Source organism: Thalassophryne amazonica, chromosome 2, assembly GCF_902500255.1.
Source record: "Thalassophryne amazonica chromosome 2, fThaAma1.1, whole genome shotgun sequence".
Classification (NCBI taxonomy): domain Eukaryota; kingdom Metazoa; phylum Chordata; class Actinopteri; order Batrachoidiformes; family Batrachoididae; genus Thalassophryne; species Thalassophryne amazonica.
Window position 1 is genome coordinate 144,697,286 of NC_047104.1, and position 24,420 is coordinate 144,721,705.

General features: G+C 44.2%; 1 protein-coding gene across 2 annotated transcripts in view; it reads right to left on the minus strand.

Annotated features, from left to right (window-relative positions):
• Positions 1-24,420, minus strand: part of mapk8ip1b (mitogen-activated protein kinase 8 interacting protein 1b) — a 167,447-nt gene that overhangs the window by 15,663 nt on the left and 127,364 nt on the right. For both annotated transcript variants that reach the window (XM_034195538.1, XM_034195547.1), the window contains exons 6-9: positions 23,811-23,886; positions 19,968-20,140; positions 7,703-7,809; positions 3,788-3,904 (exon numbers count right to left, since the gene is read on the minus strand). In XM_034195538.1, coding sequence (XP_034051429.1) covers positions 3,788-3,904; positions 7,703-7,809; positions 19,968-20,140; positions 23,811-23,886 — 473 coding nt within the window. The remainder of the gene's footprint in view (positions 1-3,787; positions 3,905-7,702; positions 7,810-19,967; positions 20,141-23,810; positions 23,887-24,420) is intronic.

Here is a 24,420-nt window from a genome sequence, read left to right on the forward strand (position 1 = left end):
GATTTTTACCCACATTAACGAAGTATTCATTAAAGTGTTCAGCAATAGACTTGTCGTTATCAATCGTGTAGTTGTTACTCTGAAAAAATGAAGGATAATCTCTAGTTACTCTATTCTTTTTTACTATTTCATTTAATATGTTCCATGTGTTTTTGATGTTATTTCTATTTTTGACAAGTAACTCATTATAATATATTTTTTTACTGAGTCTCATGATATTGATTAACGTATTCTTATATGTTTTATACTTACTTTCAGCTTCCTTAGTTCGTAGTTTTATGCATTGTTTATATAGTACGTTTTTCTTTTTACATGCCCTCTGAAGACCGTTAGTTATCCATGGTTTGTTGCTATATTGATTTCTATATATTTTGTCAACAAATGGACAGTGTTTATTATACAAACTGGAAAAAATGGAAATGAAAGCATCATATGACCTGTCAACATCATCAACAAAAAACATCTGACCAATTCTGACTTGATAAATCCTCCCTTAAATTATCAATTGTTTCAGGTGTTACTTTTCTACTCATGAATTTGATATTGCTTTGATACATACAACAACCCTCCAATGCAAAGACTGAGAAAACTGGCAAGTGATCACTGATATCACTGACCAGTAGTCCCCCACTAAGATTACCGGCTATAACGTTAGTTAAAATATTGTCAATAAGAGCTGTTGTATCCATAGTTATTCTGCTAGGATGAATGATGGTTGGAAACACTCCTAAAGAGTACAAGGTGTTTATAAATGAGGTAATTTGTGGATGATTGTGAGGGTTTAAAAAATCTATATTGAAATCTCCACAGACAAATAAATGCTTATTTCTGTTGATTTTGTTGTACATTCCTAAGATAATGTCTTCAAAGGTGTCCATATTTGTCCCAGGAGCTCTGTAAATGCAACTAACAACTATGTTTTTGGAGTTTATAGATGTAATTTCTATGGTAACACATTCCATGATGTTGTCCACTGTAAATGACATGTTGTTAATGAGTTTACAGTTATAATCTGACCTTACAAACAATGCAACGCCTCCACCCCTTCTCGTCTGCCTATTAACCAGGAACAATTCATAACCATCAAGATATACCAGATCTTTATTATCCTCATTTAACCATGTTTCTGAAATTGCAATAACTGAAAAACGTTTTTTGGATGTTTTCAAACAATCATTAATAGTGGACAGATTACGAGAAAGACTTCTGCTGTTGAAATGTATAATTGAAAAATCTTCATCATTGATTTTATAATTTTTGAATTGTTCTTCTGTAAAATATTTGCACCGTCTCACAATATTCTCACTGAAAAAGGTATCAGGATCATTTTCAGATTCGAAGGGGTGGTTAGCAGAGTTATTATAATTAAATGTATCTAGACAGAGCTCCTGGGCAGAAATACACAGATCATTATCCTTAGTCATTATGTCTCTCTTGTCTCCGGGTGTAGATGATGTGGATGAGTGGGTTGCTCCAGTCTGCATCATGGTGCTGTGATGTGTTTGAGTCCTCATACCTATTGTTCATATTTGTCCAGCTCCTCGATGTTCCTTATTGCCATAACCTTTGCTTGTTCTGGTGATCCGTTCAGTTTGATGAATATTTTACAGTTTGAAGTCCATGTGTGCTGGATTTTTCCCTGTTTCTTTAAGAAGCGTGCTTTCCTGGCAATGTCGGCATTCCGTTTGGTGAGATGTTCACTGATGAATATGTTTGTCCCTTTCAGTTTTCTTCCTTGTTTTAACAGTGCTGTTTTGTGTTTTCTGTTGATGAATCTCATGATGACGGTTCGTTTATCACCGTCATTTCTCCGGGGCAGAGGGTGGCACGCTTCAATGTTATTTAAATCCATTTCTATACCTTTAGATAGGAGGAAATCAACAACCTGTTTTTCCACAGAGCTGACCTCCTGTTCACTGGGCTCCCCTCCGCTCTCATCTGTTACCGCCCGTGCGTAGGACCGTGGTTTGATGTGAAGACCTGTGATGATGACGTCGTTGATTCTGGTGTACTGCTCCAATTCAGCCACTCTATTTTCCAGCTGCACCAGATGCCGGTCTTTCTCAGCGTTCTGGAGCCGTAATGCCTTCACCTCCTCCACCAGATCCATGATTGATGTCTGTTGCTGCTTCACAACAGAAATCTCCTCTGATAGAAAGTCCAGAGATTTTTTAATATCGTCACCTTCCTCCGCTGTCAGAACCTTCTTAGGCCCCATGGTCGGCTTATGGGCAGCTTGACGATAGCCGATGTTAACAGCCTGCGTTGTTTGTCACCGGGATGGATCTGCACTGCGCTGGTGCCGCGCGGCCTCGGTGTTTCCGCGCTGATGGATCCGCGGTGGCTGCACGAGGCCTCTGGGAAGCGGCACTCGTGACGCGCAGCGTTAATGACGCAGCGCGCGGCCTCAGTGAATTCACCACGTTGGGCGGGCCTCGGACGTTGTTGCTGTACAGTCGCGGGGCTAAGTTGCCGGTTGAGGTGGTATTCCCACTGTCCAGGTTGGCAAACACCAGCGTGGCAGATGGCAACTACAAACACCACCTCAGAAAACTCAGGTACAAACTTTTTGCAGCTCGCTCTGACGACACGCAGCTCTGAGAGAGTGACGACACGCCCTGAGAGAGTGACGTAACTGTATAAAGCAATTGCATAAAGCTGCTAATGAAATGGACAGACACAAAGCAGAAAAATGTGCTGTGGTCTGATGAGTCCACATTTCTAATTGTTTTTGGAAATCATGGACGTCGTGTCCTCCGGACAAAAGAGGAAAAAGACAATCCAGATTGTTACCAGCACAAACTTCAAAAGCCAGCATCCGTGATGGTATGGGGGTGTGTTAGTGCCCATGGCATGGATAACTTACACATCTGTGATGGCACCATCAATGCTGAAAGGTACATCCAGGTTTTGGAGCAACACATGCTGCCATCCAAGCAACGTCTTTTTCAGGGACGTCCCTGCTTATTTCAGCAAGACAATGCCAAGCCACATTCTACATGTGTTACAACAGTGTGGCTTCGTAGTAAAAGAGTGCGGGTACTAGACTGGCCTGCCTGCAGTCCAGACCTGTCACCCACTGAAAATGTGTGGAGCATTATGAAGCACAGAATATGACAACAGAGACCGTGGACCGTTGAACAACTGAAGTCGTACATCAAGCAAGAATGGGAAAGAATTCCACCTACAAAGCTTCAACAATTAGTGTCCTCAGTTCCCAAACGCTTATTGAGTGTTGTTAGAAGGAAAGGTGATGTAACACAGTGGTAAACATACCACTGTCCCAGCTTTTTTGAAACGTGTTGCAGGCATCCATTTCAAAATGAGCAAATATTTGCACAAAAACAATAAAGTTTATCAGTTTGCAAACTGATAAACTTTACTGTTTTTGAACATTAAATATCTTGTCTTTGTGGAGTATTCAATTGAATATAGATTGAAGAGGATTTGCAAATCGTATTCTGTTTTTATTTACATTTCACACGTCCCAACTTCATTGGAATTGGGGTTGTATAATATTATTAAACACCACTGCAATTCAGTAAAAATCAATGTGATTATTTCTGAAGAGTTTATTTATTAAATAGATTATTTATAAGGACAATTTTGCAAACTGTCTCCTCTTTATGTAAAGCCTTAACCCACATATTTGATAAGATACTTTATTTAATGATTTTTTTATTTATTAATTACAACAGTCAAAATTTAATATCATGTATCAGCTAATATGAATTAATAGTTGGCATTTGTTTTGGAGTCATTTACTGTGTCATGGTCTTATTAGTACCCTGTCACAGGCGTAGTAATCCTCCTGAACTGCGAGCTTGATGCCTTTAACACTGATCTCCAGGACACATGATGATGGTGGATTGTACCTCAAAGTCATCCGTCTGTTGGTCGCAATCTGAAAGAAAAATAAAGGAAAAAAAAAATCAATAAACATAAAAGCAAATATGACTGAAAACAAAGAGAAACAGCAGACGAGGCATCTCTCAACTGATCACAGAGTGACATCTTGGTCTGTGCGCTGACAGGACAGGGGGTGTGGCTGGCTGCCCACAGCTGTTGAGACATTTCAGGTCCTGGACATCCAGTGGTGGGCACAGCTAACTAAAAAGTTAGCTTCCATAACCATTAATCCGCTAACTGAAAAGTTATCTTTTATAGAGCTAAACCAATAAAACCCTACAAAAGCAGCTGCAGCTGCTTGCACTGTGTTCCTGCTCGAAAGACACAGTCATGTGCACGAACTGTTGCACCAGCATCCTGCAGGCCTGCCCGTCAGTGCGATGTTTCGTGGTGCACTCATACGAGCTCTATCGCAGTGAGTCGCCCTGAGTTGTACGTACTATGTGTGAAGGAGCCCTAAAAAATTTACCATTATCAGGTAGTCTGAAAATAACCTTAACACCAATCAGTACACTTCTATGGCCTGAGAGGAAGCCAAACTAGAAGTACAAAAAGGTGCAGTTCCTTGAGTGGCCTCTTGAGGCTGGCTCTAAAACAGAGCTCATTCCCATAGGAGCCCTTGTTAAAATGTCTCATTTTAGAGCAGAAATAAATATATGTTTACAGCCTGGTACAAAAAATAGTTTTGGCCTCAATAGGTAGTTTCCTGTTCTGTGACAATTGTACAGGGTGGAATATGGAATCACTCAATTCTGAGGAATAAATTACGGAATCACCCTGTAAATTTTCATCCCCAAAACTAACCCCTTGCATCAAATCAGATCTGCTCATTAGTCTGCATCTAAAAAGGAGTGATCACACCTTGGAGAACTGTTGCACCAAGTGGACTGACATGAATCATGGCTCCAACAAGAGAGATGTCAATTGAAACAAAGGAGAGGATTATCAAACTCTTAAAAGAGGGTAAATCATCACGCAATGTTGCAAAAGATGTTGGTTGTTCACAGTCAGCTGTGTCTAAACTCTGGACCAAATACAAACAACATGGGAAGGTTGTTAAAGGCAAACATACTGGTAGACCAAGGAAGACTTCAAAGTGTCAAGACAGAAAACTTAAAGCAATATGTCTCAAAAATCGAAAATGCACAACAAAACAAATGAGGAACGAATGGGAGGAAACTGGAGTCAACGTCTGTGACCGAAATGTAAGAAACCGTCTAAAGGAAATGGGATTTACATACAGAAAAGCTAAATGAAAACCATCATTAACACCTAAACAGAAAAAAACAAGGTTACAATGGGCTAAGGAAAAGCAATCGTGGACTGTGGATGACTGGATGAAAGTTATATTCAGTGATGAATCTCGAATCTGCATTGGGCAAGGTGATGATGCTGGAACTTTTGTTTGGTGCCGTTCCAATGAGATGACTGCCTGAAGAGAACATGTAAATTTCCACAGTCATTGATGATATGGGGCTGCATGTCAGGTAAAGGCACTAGGGAGATGGCTGTCATTACATCATCAATAAATGCACAAGTTTACGTTGATATTTTGGACACATTTCTTATCCCATCAATTGAAAGGATGTTTGGGGATGATGAAATCATTTTTCAAGGTGATAATGCATCTTGCCATAGAGTAAAAACTGTGAAAACATTCCTTGCAAAAAGACACATAGGGTCAATGTCATGGCCTGCAAATAGTCCGGATCTTAATAAATTGAAAATCTTTGGTGGAAGTTGAAGAAAATGGTCCATGACAAGGCTCCAACCTGCAAAGCTGATCTGGCAACAGCAATCAGAGAAAGTTGGAGCCAGATTGATGAAGAGTACTGTTTGTCACTCATTAAGTCCATGCCTCAGAGACTGCAAGCTGTTATAAAAGCCAGAGGTGGTGCAACAAAATACTAGTGATGTGTTGGAGCGTTCTTTAGTTTTTCATGATTCCATAATTTTTTCCTCAAAATTTAGTGAATCCATATTTTTTCCCTCTGCTTGGTCTAAAAAAGTAACCGTTACTGACTGCCACAATTTTTTTTCCTGATTTCTTATAGTGTTTCTTAAAGCCAGAAAGTTGCCATTTGAAATGACTTTAGTTTTGTGTCATGTCTGTGATCTGCTTTTTTTCTACAAAATTAAACAACTGAATGAACATCCTCCGAGGCCGGTGATTCCATAATTTTTGCCAGGGGTTGTAGAGTATTTCAATACAAACACCTGGAATAATATGGCTTGCTGTGTGGTGAAATGTCGTAACAGATCTTCTAAAATGTCCTTGCTGCAATATTTGTGCTGAGTGAAACGCTCATCTTATTTAATGTTGTAAGATAATGAAATTAGCACTTTTAGCAGCTTCAGTAGCTTTGTCCGTTAAGCCCAGTTAATGCACAGTTTCCGAGAAAATCAGCAATTCATAACCTTTATTGTCCACATCAAAGCAAACCGTTAGAACAGCTGCGTAGTCTTCAAAAATATTATACAATTATAGACTTTTGATGAGGTGAAATCACGGGTACACTGAAATCAGAAGTCTATAACTGCTTTATTATACGGTAAACAAGAAAATTAGGAGTTTGTCAAACATACTAAAACTGAAAAATCAATCTCAAGTTTCAACTCTTTATTATTACTGTCATAGTGCACCAACTGACATCCCATCGATCGACTGAAGATGCCTGTTAAGTCCGTGATGAAGAGTCATCAGGCTTGTTTTCGCCATTCGCCTGTCTAGCTTCCGCGTAAAATCGACCGAGTACTCCGTCAAGCATCCGTCTGTCATAAGTTTCAAAGCTGGGCACGTGTCCCTTTTCAGTGACGTACTTGTGAAACAGGCTGGCTGCTGACTGTGTATTTCTGTGGGTGTTCTTCGCATCTTTTTTGTGTAAAATTCATTTTAAGTCAGCGTCGCTAACAGACGCAAACCTGTCTTCTGCCATCTTGTCAACAAACTAACAGCCAAAGTAGGCCTTGTATCGCGTTATCTGGTTGGTCGTTATCGATAGAAGGCATCGCTCGATTAGCTAGCGCTACACTGCATGCGGGGTGTACTCGTTTCGCATGCGTGGTCTACTCGGCTCCACCAGCAGTCAACTCGGCATGTGGCACAGCTCAGAAAGGGGGGAATGGGCCAATCAGAAGTGGGCAAAATCACATACCATATAGTAAGATTTAATAAACACCCAAACCGAGGTTAGCCTGTGAGTTAGATGGTTCGGACTCGAAGAGAGGGGCGTGTTTAGGCTTCGTTCATCAGACACAGAGCCACCTATGCGCCATCCCATTTTCTATAATATTCTATTCTTATTCTATTTATTTTAAGGGTCACAGGGTGGCTGGAGCAGTCATACAATAAACAGTGTAACACTATTAGCACAAAGACACAGCACTTTTAAGAGTGAACAAGAACACTTTGTGTGCGCTGTAGTTTATTTGTAGCCTAAAACCACCACACTGATGGGCAGATTCCCACGGTGTGCTTAACTACTACTAGTATTATTATTATTTATTCATTTTTCTACAAAAAAAAAAACCATTTACAACTTGATAAGTATTCTTCACCCAGGTGAAGACTGGTACCTCTGCTAGTTTGTATAAATCAAGGGGTGCCAAAAAACCAAACATATTTAGTGAGACCAAAAAAAAAAAAATCTAACCAACGTAAAATAATCAGTGATCTTTTAGAGGCACAGTACTTCTATATCAGAAGAATTGTGCCTCTAAAAGGACACACAAAACGAAATCTTTATGTTGTTCTTGTTTCACTCATGTTGTCAAACACATATAATGTTCGTACCTTCTGCATAGCTGCACATAGTACATCGTTTCCTTTATGATACGGCACCTGTACAGAGCCGAGGAACTTCAGACTGTATCTGTCCATCCATTCACTGCTTTTCACTGCTTAGAAAAGAAAGAAAGAAAAAAAAACAACAGTCAATCCCCTCACATCCTGCTCATGAAGGGCAAAAAACAAATTTACATAAAATACAGTTGAAATCTTCAATAGACCAATTAAACGGACAACATAATCAACAACAACGTTCATCATAACAACTACTATTAATAATAATACATATCGTTGCTGTTGCATGATAAATACTGATCAGTAACAATATGTAGCTCCATACATGCAAACGCTCCAAATATGCTCCAAATTCAGGAAAAATGGATAATGCTGGTGAAACATTGTGGCGTGAGTATGGGTACCCAAAAATATAATCTGCCAGTTGTAATTCTCTATTGCACAATCAAAGACAAACAGTCCTCAGAAGGATGCTGCTGTCAGAAACAGCATCAAATAGCATCAAAGCTGTTGTTCTGTTCCAGAGACAAAAATAGTTTGAAACACAGTAACTGACACTTCTGCTGTGAAGGTTATATTTTATTAATTTATGATATTTTTGTTGTGAAAGTGTAGGAACACGGACCCACAACAGGGGCGCAAATGAACGGACAATGAAGGAAGTCAAATAACAACACTTTACTGTTGTGAAAAAGCACAACCAAACACGGCGAATGTGAAATTTAACAGTCAGTCAATTACAAGGGTGACGTGTGGGCAGGCTCGAAGATAAGAGACGTCCGTCCAAAGCAGAACCGGAACCACACGATTTCCTCCGCCACCGAACCCCGGGAATACTGGAGCCGCCAAGTCCCGAACACCCAGGTGGCCACTGCCTCCGCTTGTCGGATCTGGTACTGCTGGCGAGGAACAAAAACAGTTAGATGTGGGTGCGTGTGCACCCAGCAACACGTATGGTGGGAATGCCACCTCCACCTCTCGTAGAAAAAAGAAACAGAATATCTGCTGTCCAACACACACAAGCAATAGATATTCCTGTCAGAGAATCAACACAGTCAGCTGAGATCGTTACCTCCTTGGTAGAGCGATATCTCGGCAGAGAAGTGGAGATGACGTCTTGCAGATATACCGCTGCGGATCAGATGATTGGTAACAGCTGTCGTGGGTGACAGCTGTCACCCCGGCTGCTCCTGTGAGATGGCAGCGCCCTCTGGTGCCTGGAGCCCGCACTCCAGGCAGGGTGCCCTCTGGTGGTGGTGGGCCAGCAGTACCTCCTCTTCAGCAGCCCACACAACAGGACCCCTCCCTCAACGGGCGCCTCCTGGAGCCCGACCAGGCTTGTCCGGGTGGCGGCGGTAGAAATCGGCCAGGAGGGCCGGGTCCAGGATGAAGCTCCTCTTCACCCAGGAGCGTTCTTCGGGGCCGTACCCCTCCCAGTCCACCAAATACTGGAAGCCCCGGCCCATCCTTCGGACATCCAAAAGCCGGCGCACAGTCCAAGCCGGCTCGCCATCGATGATCCGGGCAGGAGGTGGTGCCGGACCCGGAGTACAGAGGGGTGAAGTGTGATGTGGCTTAAGTCGGGACACATGGAAAACGGGATGGATCCGCAGTGAGGCCGGAAGCTGAAGCCTCACTGCGGCTGGACTGATGACCTTGAGGATCCTAAACGGACCGATATACCGATCCTGCAATTTAGGGGAGACCACTTGGAGGGGAATGTCCTTAGTTGACAACCACACTTCCTGCCTTGGCCGATACGTAGGGGCCGGGGTCCGCCGACGGTCTGCATGGGCCTTCGTCCTCATCCGGGTCCTCAGCAAAGCAGAACGGGCGGCACGCCACACCCGACGGCACTTCCGCAGGTGGGCCTGGACCGAGGGCACACCGACCTCTCCCTCAACCACCGGAAACAAAGGAGGCTGGTACCCCAGACACACCTCGAAAGGGGGGAGGCCGGTGGCTGACGACACCTGGCTGTTATGGGCGTACTCGATCCAGGCCAAATGAGTACTCCAGGCCGCCGGGTGCGCGGCCGTCACGCAACGCAGGGCCTGTTCCACCTCCTGATTGGCCCGTTCTGCTTGCTCGTTGGTCTGGGGATGATACCCGGATGAGAGACTCACCGTGGCCCCCAGTTCCTGGCAGAAGCTCCTCCAGACTTGCGAGGAGAACTGGGGACCGCGATCGGAGACGATGTCTGTTGGAATCCCATGCAGCCGGACGACGTGGTGGACCAGGAGGTCCGCTGTCTCCTGGGCCGTCGGGAGCTTCGGGAGGGCCACGAAGTGGGCCGCCTTGGAGAATCGGTCCACTATCGTGAGGATGGTGGTGTTGCCCTGGGACGGTGGGAGGCCCGTGACAAAATCCAGGCCGATGTGGGACCAGGGGCGATGAGGCACGGGCAGCGGCTGGAGCAGTCCCGAAGCCCTGCGATGATCAGCCTTGCCCCTGGCGCAGGTGGTGCAGGCCTGGATATAATCCCGGACGTCGGCCTCTAGGGACGCCCACCAGAAGCGCTGCCGGACAACTGCCACGGTTCTTCGCACCCCTGGATGACAGGAGAGCTTGGAGCCGTGACAGAAGTCCAGGACTGCAGCCCTAGCCTCTGGTGGGACGTAGAGTCTGTTCTTCGGCCCAGTTCCGGGGTCCGGGCTTCGTGCCAGGGCCTCCCGGACGGTTCTCTCTACGTCCCAGGTGAGGGTGGCCACGATAGTGGACTCCGGGATGATGGGTTCCGGTGGATCCGACAACTCCGCTTTGACTTCATCTTCATGTACCTGGGACAAGGCATCCGATCTCTGGTTTTTGGTCCCGGGACAGTAAGTGATCCGGAAGTCAAAACGGCAGAAGAACAGTGACCAGCGGGTTTGCCTGGGGTTCAGCCGCTTGGCGGTCCTGATATACTCCAGGTTCCGGTGGTCAGTGAAAACCGTGAATGGCACAGACGTTCCCTCCAACAGATGTCTCCACTCTTCAAGAGCCTCTTTCACCGCAAGGACTTCTCGATTGCAGACGTCATAGTTCCGTTCGGCCGGGGTCAACCTGCGGGAAAAATAGGCACACGGGTGAAGGACCTTATCGGTCTTCCCGCTCTGGGAAAGCACAGCTCCTATCCCTGAGTCCGAGGCGTCCACTTCAACCACTAACTGGCGACTAGGATCGGGCTGCACCAGAACGGGTGCAGACGAGAAGCGCCGTTTCAACTCCTTGAACGCGGCATCGCAACGATCCGACCAGGTGAAGGGGACTTTTGGTGAGGTCAGGGCTGTCAGGGGGCTAACTACCTGACTGTAGCCCTTAATGAACCTCCTGTAGAAATTAGCAAAGCCGAGGAACTGTTGCAGCTTCCTACGGCTGGTGGGTTGGGGCCAGTCTCTCACCGCCGCGACCTTGGCCAGATCAGGAGCGACGGAGTTAGGGGAGATGATAAACCCCAGGAAGGACAAAGAAGTGCGGTGGAACTCGCACTTCTCGCCCTTCACAAACAGCCGGTTCTCCAACAACTGCTGCAGGACCTGACGTACATGCCGGACATGAGTCTCAGGATCCGGAGAAAAGATGAGTATATCGTCCAGATATACGAAGACGAATCGGTGCAGGAAATCCCGCAAGACATCATTAACCAATGCTTGGAACGTCGCGGGGGCGTTTGTAAGACCGAACGGCATGACCAGGTACTCAAAATGACCTAAGGGGGTGTTAAATGCTGTCTTCCACTCGTCTCCCTTCTGGATCCGAACCAGGTGATACGCATTTCTAAGATCTAGTTTAGTGAACATTTGGGCTCCAATGCAGGGGCGTGAATACTGAATCCAACAAGGGCAATGGGTATCGGTTACGAACCGTGATTTCGTTCAGCCCCCTGTAATCAATGCATGGACGTAGTCCGCCATCCTTTTTCCCCACAAAAAAGAAACATGCACCCATCGTGGAGGTGGAATTCCGGATCAACCCGGCAGCTAGAGAGTCCCGGATGTAGGTCTCCATTGATTCGCGCTCAGGTCGTGAGAGGTTGTACAGCCTGCTGGACGGGAACTCAACGCCTGGAACCAAATCAATGGCACAACCGTACGGGCGGTGCGGGGGAAGGGTGAGCGCCAGATCCTTGCTGAACACGTCCACAAGGTCATGGTACTCCACCGGCACTGTCCCGAGATTGGGCGGGACTCTGACCTCCTCCTTAGCCTGGGAACCGGGAGGAACCGAGGAACCTAAACATACCCGATGGCAGGTCTCGCTCCACTGAACCACTACCCCGGACGGCCAATCGATCCGGGGATTGTGTTTTAACATCCAGGGGAACCCTAGAATCACGCGGGAGGTGGCAGGAGTCACAAAAAACTCGATCTCCTCCCGGTGGTTCCCTGACACCACCAGAGTTACTGGAGGTGTCTTATGTGTGATTAAAGGGAGTAGGGAGCCATTTAGTGCCCGTACTTGCACAGGTGAAGTAAGTGCCACGAGGGAGCCCTGCCTCCCTGGCCCATTTGCTGTCTAGCAAATTCCCTTCAGAGCCCGTGTCCACCAGTGCTGGGGCCTGAAGGGTTAAATCCTCATAAAGGATTGTAACCGGGAGTCGTGTGGCAATATGGGTGTGTCCCACGTGAATGTCTTGGCTCACCCCTAGCCCAGTTTCTAGGGGCGGGCATTGGTTGTTTAACCGCTCGGGGCAGTCCCTCACTTGATGCTCTATCGAGCCACAAACAAAGCACGCTCCGCGGACCAGCCTCCTCTGTCTATCCGGTGGTTTAAATATGGCCCTGCTCGTGTCCATAGCTTCATCAGCAGGGGGAGCTGTAACCACACGGAGCGCAGAGGCCGTGGAGCGTGGGGAGGGCGGAGCTCGGTTGGAACCGGAAGGGAGAGCGACGGCGCGTGCCCGGCCACGCCCTTCGTCTCGTTCCCGATGGCGTTCTTCTAACCGATTGTCTAATCGTATAACCAGATCAATAAGCCCGTCTAAATCCCGCGGTTCGTCCTTAGCCACCAGGAGCTCCTTCAGGACCAACGACAGTCCGTTTACGAAGGCGGCACGGAGGGCAGTGCTATTCCAGCCGGACCTCGCCGCCGCGATGCGGAAGTCGACTGCATAAGCAGCTGAGCTGCGGCGCCCCTGTCTCATTGACAGCAGCACGGCTGAAGCGGTCTCTCCTCTATTTTGGTGATCGAACACTGTTCTGAACTCCCTCACAAACCCATCATATGTCTGAAGGAGCCGTGAATTTTGCTCCCAGAGCGCTGTAGCCCAAGCGCATGCCTTACCGCGAAGCAGATTAATCACATAAGCTACCTTACTAGCATCAGTCGCGTACATGACGGGACGTTGTGCGAAGACGAGCGAACACTGCATAAGAAAGTCCGCGCACGTCTCCACACAACCCCCATACGGCTCTGGAGGGCTTATGTATGCTTCAGGGGAAGGTGGGAGGGGTCGTTGAACGACCTGTGGAATGTCAACGTTGCGCACAGGATCGACAGGAGGGAGAGCCGCAGCAGCGCCCTGAGGGCGCGCTTCCACCTGAGCGGCGAGAGCCTCCACCCTGCGGTTAAGGAGGATGTCTTGCTCGGTCATTAGATCCAACCGAGCCGTAAAGGCGGTGAGGATTCGCTGCAACTCACCGATCATTCCTCCTGCAGACGCCTGTGCGCCCGGTTCTTCCATTGGCCGTTCAACAGCCGGTTGACGCCCCTCGGGGTCCATGACGCTGGCCGAGATATCCTGTTGTGAAAGTGTAGGAACACGGACCCACAACAGGGGCGCAATTGAACGGACAATGAAGGAAGTCAAATAACAACACTTTACTGTTGTGAAAAAGCACAACCAAACACGGCGAATGTGAAATTTAACAGTCAGTCAATTACAAGGGTGACGTGTGGGCAGGCTCGAAGATAAGAGACGTCCGTCCAAAGCAGAACCGGAACCACACGATTTCCTCCGCCACCGAACCCCGGAAATACTGGAGCCGCCAAGTCCCGAACACCCAGGTGGCCACTGCCTCCGCTTGTCGGATCTGGTACTGCTGGCGAGGAACAAAAACAGTTAGATGTGGGTGCGTGTGCACCCAGCAACACGTATGGTGGGAATGCCACCTCCACCTCTCGTAGAAAAAAGAAACAGAATATCTGCTGTCCAACACACACAAGCAATAGATATTCCTGTCAGAGAATCAACACAGTCAGCTGAGATCGTTACCTCCTTGGTAGAGCGATATCTCGGCAGAGAAGTGGAGATGACGTCTTGCAGATATACCGCTGCAGATCAGATGATTGGTAACAGCTGTCGTGGGTGACAGCTGTCACCCCGGCTGCTCCTGTGAGATGGCAGCGCCCTCTGGTGCCTGGAGCCCGCACTCCAGGCAGGGTGCCCTCTGGTGGTGGTGGGCCAGCAGTACCTCCTCTTCAGCGGCCCACACAACAATTTTCCTAATTTGTTGGTTTATTAATCAAAAACGTAGGACCAAAATTGCTCAAACCTTGGTGAAAAGGTCCAACTTTGGAAAAAAAAACCATTCTGGACAAGAAGAAGAAAAAGGAGCAGAGTGAAAAAAAAACATGAAAGTAATTCTTTACTGTGATGCGGCATCTTATTCTGAAATGCTTCTTTGGCAAGCAAATCACACATGGAAAGTGTCCAGTACAAGTGGAAATGGAGAGTTTGAATGTGAAACATTTAAATGTGATCTAAACTAAAAGAGGACATTTATTAACGGCTTTAATCCACTCAGAAAGCACACAAAAACACATAAATCTGACATCAGCGCACTTTATTTCATCAATATTGAAGGAGTAAAATCTGAAAACTATTCAGTTTATTGACTTTAAATGCCCATAAACTATAGGTTTTGTAAGTTTTGTGATTGGTTATTAAATTATAGCATTTTAACTTGTCATTTGCTGCTGCAACAATGCAAATTTCCCCGTTGTGGGTCAATAAAGGATTATCTTATCTTAAGACTGAAAATCATTGTAATGTTTGCTACTTTTCCTCTTTATGAGCCTTCTTACAGAAGTGCTTGCAAGAAGACCAAAATAATAACTTTATTTCTTGTTTGCCTCTACTGGTGGTTGGCTCTCACTGCGGTATTGTATCACTTCCTGTTCCGGAGCACAGCGGTGTTTTGCTGTATCTGTTAGCTGTTTAATCTGCGCAGTTAGATTGTTTCACAGTGTAATCTTCACGTGCCTTAACTAAAGCACTCCCTCTGCTGAATCACCTCTAAATTATTTACACATTATTCACATTGTGTGTTTTTAGGAATCCGCTAGCTTAGCGTAGCTACTAGCTCTTAGCCGGTTTAGCATGGCGGCTTCTCCTGTCTCTCCTGCACTTTTCTGCTCTGGGTGTGAAATGTTTAGTTATTCCTTGGCCTCCTTTAGCAGTAATGGTACTTGTAATAAGTGTAGCTTATTCGTAGCTTTGGAGGCCAGGCTGGGCGAATTGGAGACTCGGCTCCACACCGTGGAAAATTCTACAGCTAGCCAGGCCCCTGTAGTCGATGTAGACCAAGGTAGCTTAGCCGCCGTTAGTTTCCCTCTGGCAGATCCCGAGCAGCCGGGAAAGCAGGCCGACTGGGTGACTGTGAGGAGGAAGCGTAGCCCTAAACAGAAGCCCCGTATACACCGCCAACCCGTTCACATTTCTAACCGTTTTTCCCCACTCGGCGACACACCCACTGAAGATCAAACTCTGGTTATTGGCGACTCTGTTTTGAGAAATGTGAAGTTAGCGACACCAGCAACCATAGTCAATTGTCTTCCGGGGGCCAGAGCAGGCGACATTGAAGGAAATTTGAAACTGCTGGCTAAGGCTAAGCGTAAATTTGGTAAGATTGTAATTCACGTCGGCAGTAATGACACCCGGTTACGCCAATCGGAGGTCACTAAAATTAACATTGAATCGTGTGTAACTTTGCAAAAACAATGTCGGACTCTGTAGTTTTCTCTGGGCCCCTCCCCAATCGGACCGGGAGTGACATGTTTAGCCGCATGTTCTCCTTGAATTGCTGGCTGTCTGAGTGGTGTCCAAAAAATGAGGTGGGCTTCATAGATAATTGGCAAAGCTTCTGGGGAAAACCTGGTCTTGTTAGGAGAGACGGCATCCATCCCACTTTGGATGGAGCAGCTCTCATTTCTAGAAATCTGGCCAGTTTTCTTAAATCCTCCAAACCGTGACTATCCAGGGTTGGGACCAGGAAGCAGAGTTGTAGTCTTACACACCTCTCTGCAGCTTCTCTCCCCCTGCCATCCCCTCATTACCCCATCCCCGTAGAGACGGTGCCTGCTCCCAGACCACCAATAACCAGCAAAAATCTATTTAAGCATAAAAATTCAAAAAGAAAAAATAATATAGAACCTTCAACTGCACCACAGACTAAAACAGTTAAATGTGGTCTATTAAACATTAGGTCTCTCTCTTCTAAGTCCCTGTTAGTAAATGATATAATAATTGCTCAACATATTGATTTATTCTGCCTTACAGAAACCTGGTTACAGCAGGATGAATGTGTTAGTTTAAATGAGTCAACACCCCAGAGTCACACTAACTGCCAGAACGCTCGTAACATGGGCCGAGGTGGAGGATTAGCAGCAATCTTCCATTCCAGCTTATTAATTAATCAAAACCCAGACAGAGCTTTAATTCATTTGAAAGCTTGACTCTTAGTCTTGTCCATCCAAATTGGAAGTCCCAAAAACCAGTTTTATTTGTTGTTATCTATCGTCCTCCTGGTCGTTACTGTGAGTTTCTCTGTGAATTTTCAGACCTTTTGTCTGACTTAGTGCTTAGCTCAGATAAGATAATTATAGTGGGCGATTTTAACATCCACACAGATGCTGAGAATGACAGCCTCAACACTGCATTTAATCTATTATTAGACTCAATTGGCTTTGCTCAAAATGTAAATGAGTCCACCCACCACTTTAATCATATCTTAGATCTTGTTCTGACTTATGGTATGGAAATTGAAGACTTAACAGTATTCCCTGAAAACTCCCTTCTGTCTGATCATTTCTTAATAACATTTACATTTACTCTGATGGACTACCCAGCAGTGGGGAATAAGTTTCATTACACTAGAAGTCTTTCAGAAAGCGCTTTAACTAGGTTTAAGGATATGATTCCTTCTTTATGTTCTCTAATGCCATATACCAACACAGTGCAGAGTAGCTACCTAAACTCTGTAAGTGAGATAGAATATCTCGTCAATAGTTTTACATCCTCATTGAAGACAACTTTGGATGCTGTAGCTCCTCTGAAAAAGAGAGCTTTAAATCAGAAGTGCCTGACTCCGTGGTATAACTCACAAACTCGCAGCTTAAAGCAGATAACCCATACGTTGGAGAGGAAATGGCGTCTCACTAATTTAGAAGATCTTCACTTAGCCTGGAAAAAGAGTCTGTTGCTCTATAAAAAAGCCCTCCGTAAAGCTAGGACATCTTACTACTCATCACTAATTGAAGAAAATAAGAACAACCCCAGGTTTCTTTTCAGCACTGTAGCCAGGCTGACAAAGAGTCAGAGCTCTATTGAGCTGAGTATTCCTTTAACTTTAACTAGTAATGACTTCATGACTTTCTTTGCTAATAAAATTTTTAACTATTAGAGAAAAAAATGACTCATAACCATCCCAAAGACGTATCGTTATCTTTGGCTGCTTTCAGTGATGCCAGTATTTGGTTAGACTCTTTCTCTCAGATTGTTCTGTCTGAGTTATTTTCATTAGTTACTTCATCCAAACCATCAACATGTCTATTAGACCCCATTCCTACCAGGCTGCTCAAGGAAGCCCTACCATTATTTAATGCTTCGATCTTAAATATGATCAATCTATCTTTATTAGTTGGCTATGTACCACAGGCTTTTAAGGTGGCAGTAATTAAACCATTACTTAAAAAGCCATCACTTGACCCAGCTATCTTAGATAATTATAGGCCAATCTCCAACCTTCCTTTTCTCTCAAAATTCTTGAAAGGGCAGTTGTATAACAGCTAACTGATCATCTGCAGAGGAATGGTCTATTTGAAGAGTTTCAGTCAGGTTTTAGAATTCATCATAGTACAGAAACAGCATTAGTGAAGGTTACAAATGATCTTCTTATGGCCTCAGACAGTGGACTCATCTCTGTGCTTGTTCTGTTAGACCTCAGTGCTGCTTTTGATACTGTTGACCATAAATTTTATTACAGAGATTAGAGCATGCCATAGGTATTAAAGGCACTGCGCTGCGGTGGTTTGAATCATATTTATCTAATAGATTACAATTTGTTCATGTAAATGGGGAATCTTCTTCACAGACTAAGGTTAATTATGGAGTTCCACAAGGTTCTGTGCTAGGACCAATTTTATTCACTTTATACATGCTTCCCTTAGGCAGTATTATTAGACGGCATTGCTTAAATTTTCATTGTTACGCAGATGATACTCAGCTTTACCTATCCATAGAGCCAGAGGACACACACCAATTAGCTAAACTGCAGGATTGTCTTACAGACATAAAGACATGGATGACCTCTAATTTCCTGCTTTTAAACTCAGATAAAACTGAAGTTATTGTACTTGGCCACACAAATCTTAGAAACATGGTGTCTAACCAGATCCTTACTCTGGATGGCATTACCCTGACCTCTAGTAATACTGTGAGAAATCTTGGAGTCATTTTTGATCAGGATATGTCTTTCAAAGTGCATATTAAACAAATATGTAGGACTGCTTTTTTGCATTTACGCAATATCTCTAAAATTAGAAAGGTCTTGTCTCAGAGTGATGCTGAAAAACTAATTCATGCATTTATTTCCTCTAGGCTGGACTATTGTAATTCATTATTATCAGGTTGTCCTAAAAGTTCCCTGAAAAGCCTTCAGTTAATTCAAAATGCTGCAGCTAGAGTACTAACGGGGACTAGAAGGAGAGAGCATATCTCACCCATATTGGCCTCTCTTCATTGGCTTCCTGTTAATTCTAGAATAGAATTTAAAATTCTTCTTCTTACTTATAAGGTTTTGAATAATCAGGTCCCATCTTATCTCAGGGACCTCGTAGTACCATATCACCCCAATAGAGCGCTTCGCTCTCAGACTGCAGGCTTACTTGTAGTTCCTAGGGTTTGTAAGAGTAGAATGGGAGGCAGAGCCTTCAGCTTTCAGGCTCCTCTCCTGTGGAACCAGCTCCCAATTCGGATCAGGGAGACAGACACCCTCTCTACTTTTAAGATTAGGCTTAAAACTTTCCTTTTTGCTAAAGCTTATAGTTAGGGCTGGATCAGGTGACCCTGAACCATCCCTTAGTTATGCTGCTATAGACTTAGACTGCTGGGGGGTTCCCATGATGCACTGAGTGTTTCTTTCTCTTTTTGCTCTGTATGCACCACTCTGCATTTAATCATTAGTGATTGATCTCTGCTCCCCTCCACAGCATGTCTTTTTCCTGGTTCTCTCCCTCAACCCCAACCAGTCCCAGCAGAAGACTGCCCCTCCCTAAGCCTGGTTCTGCTGGAGGTTTCTTCCTGTTAAAAGGGAGTTTTTCCTTCCCACTGTCGCCAAGTGCTTGCTCACAGGGGTTGCTCACAGGGGGTCGTTTTGACCGTTGGGGTTTTTACGTAATTACTGTATGGCCTAGCCTTACAATATAAAGCGCCTTGGGGCAACTGTTTGTTGTGATTTGGCGCTATATAAATAAAATCGATTGATTGATTGATTGATTGATTGATTGATTTATATAGCACTTTCAGGGTGCATTAGTCCTTGTTCGAACTATGACAGCACTCCATAATCAGTGCTTCCAGGTGCTCCAGACCACAGCACAGGACAGCATGAAGAAGACATGGTGCAAACTCACTGATCTGAATGGTATCAGTACAAATTTTGTCTAACCTCCTGATATTTCGGCATGAATATTTTCATGCATGACTTGAAATGCATCAAGCCTCAGGCTATTTTGTTTGGAGCAGAAACAAGGAAGAAAAGCACCACACACAAACACACTGCCTGCTGCACATACGTGAACGTGCATCGCCTCCTTTTTCAGTGCTCACAAATGCTTGAATGTCCCTGTCAGTCTAAACTAAAAGTTGGCAGTGTGGAGCCCTGGAACAGACAGCACAGGGCAGCCGCAGGGTGAGCTTGGAAGGTACTAGGTACTGTGGGCAGAGACCTTTAAGCTGTGCAGAAAAAGTCAGAACACATCCTGTTCCCAGCACTGGGCCCAGTGCATAAAGTGTCTGAAGTGGCCCTTTTAATCAACACGGTGGTCTTCGTACCTTTATAGTTCTCAGTGTCCTTGGTGACCTCTATAGCATAGTAGGCAGGGAAGATGCCTCGGGCACCGGTGCGCATGTTGTAGCCCTCATACCAGTAATCATCTCCGTGGACCTCCACAAACAGCGGATCATCCACCTCCAGCTCTAACTCATCATCATGTCGAGGAACAAACCTATTGAAGCAGATGTCGTTATATAGAAAACTTCAGGAGTTACATCATTGGTTGTCTGACATTCTACAGCACCATATACAAGTTACAATGAATCTGTCTGATGTTAATATTTCATCATGTTAACTCATAATTATGTCATGAATTCATCCACACTAACAACAGGTGCTTCAGATCATCCTCAACTGTGAAAAAAAAGTGCACTTGAAAAGGAATCGTTTGTGGTATCTGCTGAATGTGGACGTATTCTCATCTTTAATCAATCAATCAATCAATTTTATTTATATAGCGCCAAATCACAACAAACAGTTGCCCCAGGGCGCTTTATATTGTAAGGCAAGGCCATACAATAATTATCTTTAAAGACTCTGATACACACATGCACGCACACACACATGAATAAATAAATAAAAGTCTGTGTAAAAATGTGGTTTTTGGTTTATCTTTGTCTTTGGCTGTGAAATAAAAGTCTCTCTTTTATATTTTGTGGTTTTGTTGTGTCCCCAAGTCCTAATTTCTAACAATGGTATATGACTGGTCACATGACCAGTGGTAGCTGTATGAGCAACATGGTGCTATCATGGAAGCAGCAACATGAGCAAAAGATGAAAAAGATGCCAAACTCACCATGAAATATTCCCTAAATATAAGACAGTCCTCTCTTTAGTGGTTGATTGTACAACTCTCATAATGTACAAAAACAACCACTAAAGATTAGCCACTCTCAGTATTTTATCAACCACAAGCTTTTTTTCTCTGTTGCAATTACCGGTTAGCACAAAACCAACTTGGTTCTTGAAAACTACATTGTATGTGTGTATGTGTGTGTGTGTGTGGTAACTGTAGTGGCATCTTGAAGATATAGTACGTCTGAAGCTGACATTAACACGAAGGGGAACTAGATTTTCTTTTTAGATCTATATTATAATAGCCATATTATCAAGGAATTCTTCGCCATCCGTTCCGGTACACGCCATCCACCAACTTCTATACCTTTCAATGTTGGCTCCTCGTCTTTTCACTGCATGACGTGTTGCTTCATTCTTTGATTTTACACTGAGTACAATGTCACTGCTGTTTTACTGTTATGCATTGTGTATCTCGAGCCCATCATGATGCAACTGTATAGGATCACTCTCCATGGAAATGCAACAGGAGCAATGTGACTAACAGTGACCCTACAAGGCCATTGTTAGTCTAACAAATGGACTCTCATTGGATTTATTGGACTTAATTAGTGACTTTGTGGACTTACTGAACATTTCTTCCTGTGCATTGCAGTTTTCTTCCATTTTCAGTGGTCACAATACAACTTTCTTCAACAGTGTAGTTAGTGACACCACAGTGACACTTGTGATTACCTTCATCTCTATGCAACTACGTTTGTATGGATGCATGTTAGCAAGAGTCTTCAAGAAAGCCTGATTATTGATTTGGTCATACGGCCGAGGGTATAACCTTGACCTATTTTATGAGGTGTTTTAAGAGGTTAAAAGTCACATTCTGTTCTGTGTTTTTGAGGTACAGGGGGTGTCAGCCAATCAGAGTAGAGCAGCACTGTGACAAAGTGGCTGGTCTCGCTAGCTTGAAGCAAATAAAACAGTTATTGGTGAACATAAATGCACCTTTGAACAACTATGGGCTTTTTAGCTGGACAACTTTGTAGTCATGAAACCAGAACTTCCACAGTGGTGTTAAAATAAAATAGCAACTTCAACAACAACCTCTCTGAAAGTAAAATATAATTCATGTGTGTAGTAGATAGTGGTACATATTGCCAGACATTTGAGCAACATATGTGTTAAGAATGTGAGAAATCACTTCCATTTTTAATTTTATCACCATCCAATTCAGGGCAGAGTGATTGGAACAAAAAACAAGTTCTTGTAATTTGTTAACCAATACTGCAATTTCATTTCTAAAAGTTATCACAAACTAAATACTGATGTGCTGCATAAATCTGTAGTTTAATTACATCTTCAGCATGCTCCTATCTGAAAACTAGATAACATGATTACCAAAATATTCAGGATATTTGAGATAAATATCACTCATTTTTCATTAATTAAGTTAACAATGTAGGTCATATTGATACTACTGACTTTTAGGATATATAACGATGACATTAAAAAGTGACATTTTATTTATAGAATGTCTGTATGGAAAACAGCTGGCAAGTGTTAGGCAGTATGTCTCATGGCCATGTTCTCGGTCTATCTGAACTTCGTATCTCCTCTGGGACACCATGGTGCATACTGTTCTTTTACTTACCAAGCTACACAGACAAAACACAGATTTACTTTTGCACATATCGTTTATGTACAACGCGAGCAGTCACCGCACATAAATGTCAAATGCAGCATTTTTCAACCAATCACATGACTTTACTGATCCACGCTTGAGGGCAACAGCCCGCCCATCTGGGTGCGGAGCTGAGGGGCAAGAGGTGAAAGAGGCAGGCAGAGCGCTGTGTGTGTGATCAACTTGGAAGCTGTTGCAGCAACTCTCTGTTTAGTGAAGGCATCTTTCAGTACAGCATCTAAAATTGAAGTCTGTTTCCTGCCAGTTTTTGAGTGTTCTGAATTTGCTCCCCGCACAACTATACATTAAACAGGGAAAATCAGGGAAACCCCCCTTCACAAGCAACAACATCTGATAGGAGCACTGGTCCTGAGTTTAGCATCACACACATGATGAGCTACTGGAGAAGATGGAGCACATTATATTGTAACAACTAAAAAATGTCAATAGCTTAATCCAAATACAAACAGATGAAAAGGCTATAAACATGTTTGTACATGCTGCATTACCTGGAGTGATATATTTTTTCATGTATGGGTTGGAAAAACCCTCATTTCTCACAGTCTGACAATCAGACCCACTCAAAGTTGTTCTTTTTCACATTTAATACTGTCTCCTACCTGTAGAATAATATTTACTATTTGTATTTCACAAAATTTCTTTAAAATTTTAATGTCTTGGTCTGAGTTGTGCCATTATCCTTTACAATTTTGGAGGTCAAGCATGACCATGTGGTACAAATGAGCCAATCAAAAGCACCAAACCATATGCAATTTTGGTGAGATTTACAATATGGTGTTCCATTAGTCAAAAGGCCCATGTCAATGTAAACTCCACTCTCTGAAAAGAGGGTCTTCATCCTCCACAAAAATCAGTTGTTACGCCATTGAATCCTGAACCTGAACATGAGGCACTAACTGGTGGAAAGCAACTTCAAAGCAGCCAAGCTGTGGTGTAAGCAGGGCGAAACTGGAGGAGGAAAATCCTTTAGGCGGTGGACAAACCAAGATGCCATCAGAAAGTATCATACGAGTTAAAACAAAAACAACTCGAATGCTTACAACTTTTGAAGGTTTTGTCATAAAACTGTGTCAAAGTTTCTGCGCCATCTGAAGGTCACAATCAATAGTCATGGGTCAATAGTCTGTTGTCTCAGTGTTACACTGTTAATAGTCTGTTACACTGTTGTCAAAGTTCATCCCAAAACAGAACTCCTGCAGTCTACGAAAGAGTGATCAAAACTGCCAGGATTACTTGAAATCTCACGCATCAATTTGTCAACCTTGGTGGACAGTACATAAGTAAGTATTTGGAGTATTTTTCCAGTTATGATGATGATGATGGTGGTGGTGGTGATGTTGTTCTACTGTACCTGTACACAGCTCTGTGAGTCTGATCCTTCTCCTCTCCATCAATAACACATGAGACTAAACCAAATGATTCTGCGCCTGGAAACCAGAGGAGGACAGAATGTATGTTATAAGGCAAAACAAGTGTAGCGTACTGGCCTGCAGGTACAGATCACTTAAATCATGAGTTTTCAGGATTTTAAACCCAGGGCTCAAAAAGTACAGGAGGCCAACCACAACCTATGTTTGCATGAAGGGTTCCAATTAGAAGGGTTTGGAATGGCACCATAATGATCACTGGATACACATGTAGTGGTGACATGACCGTAATAAAAATGATCAGATAGATACGCATATTTACAGCTCAGTACAATCCAACTGGCTATTTTGACATGTATAGAAAACAGGACTCTATTCTGTGGGATTTCATTTCAACTATGCACATGTGTATCTCTCTCTCTCTCGGTCGTCCGTTGCAGACGACGATGATGCCGTGCAGACTCCTTCAGGCAGGTTGAGACGGCATCTCCGCATGTGGTTGTGGAGACCAATGCGTACAGACAGTGCCGGTCACACATTGGGCACTGGAGAGCAGAATTGGGTGGGGCCGGAGACTCAATGTTGGGTTGGTGT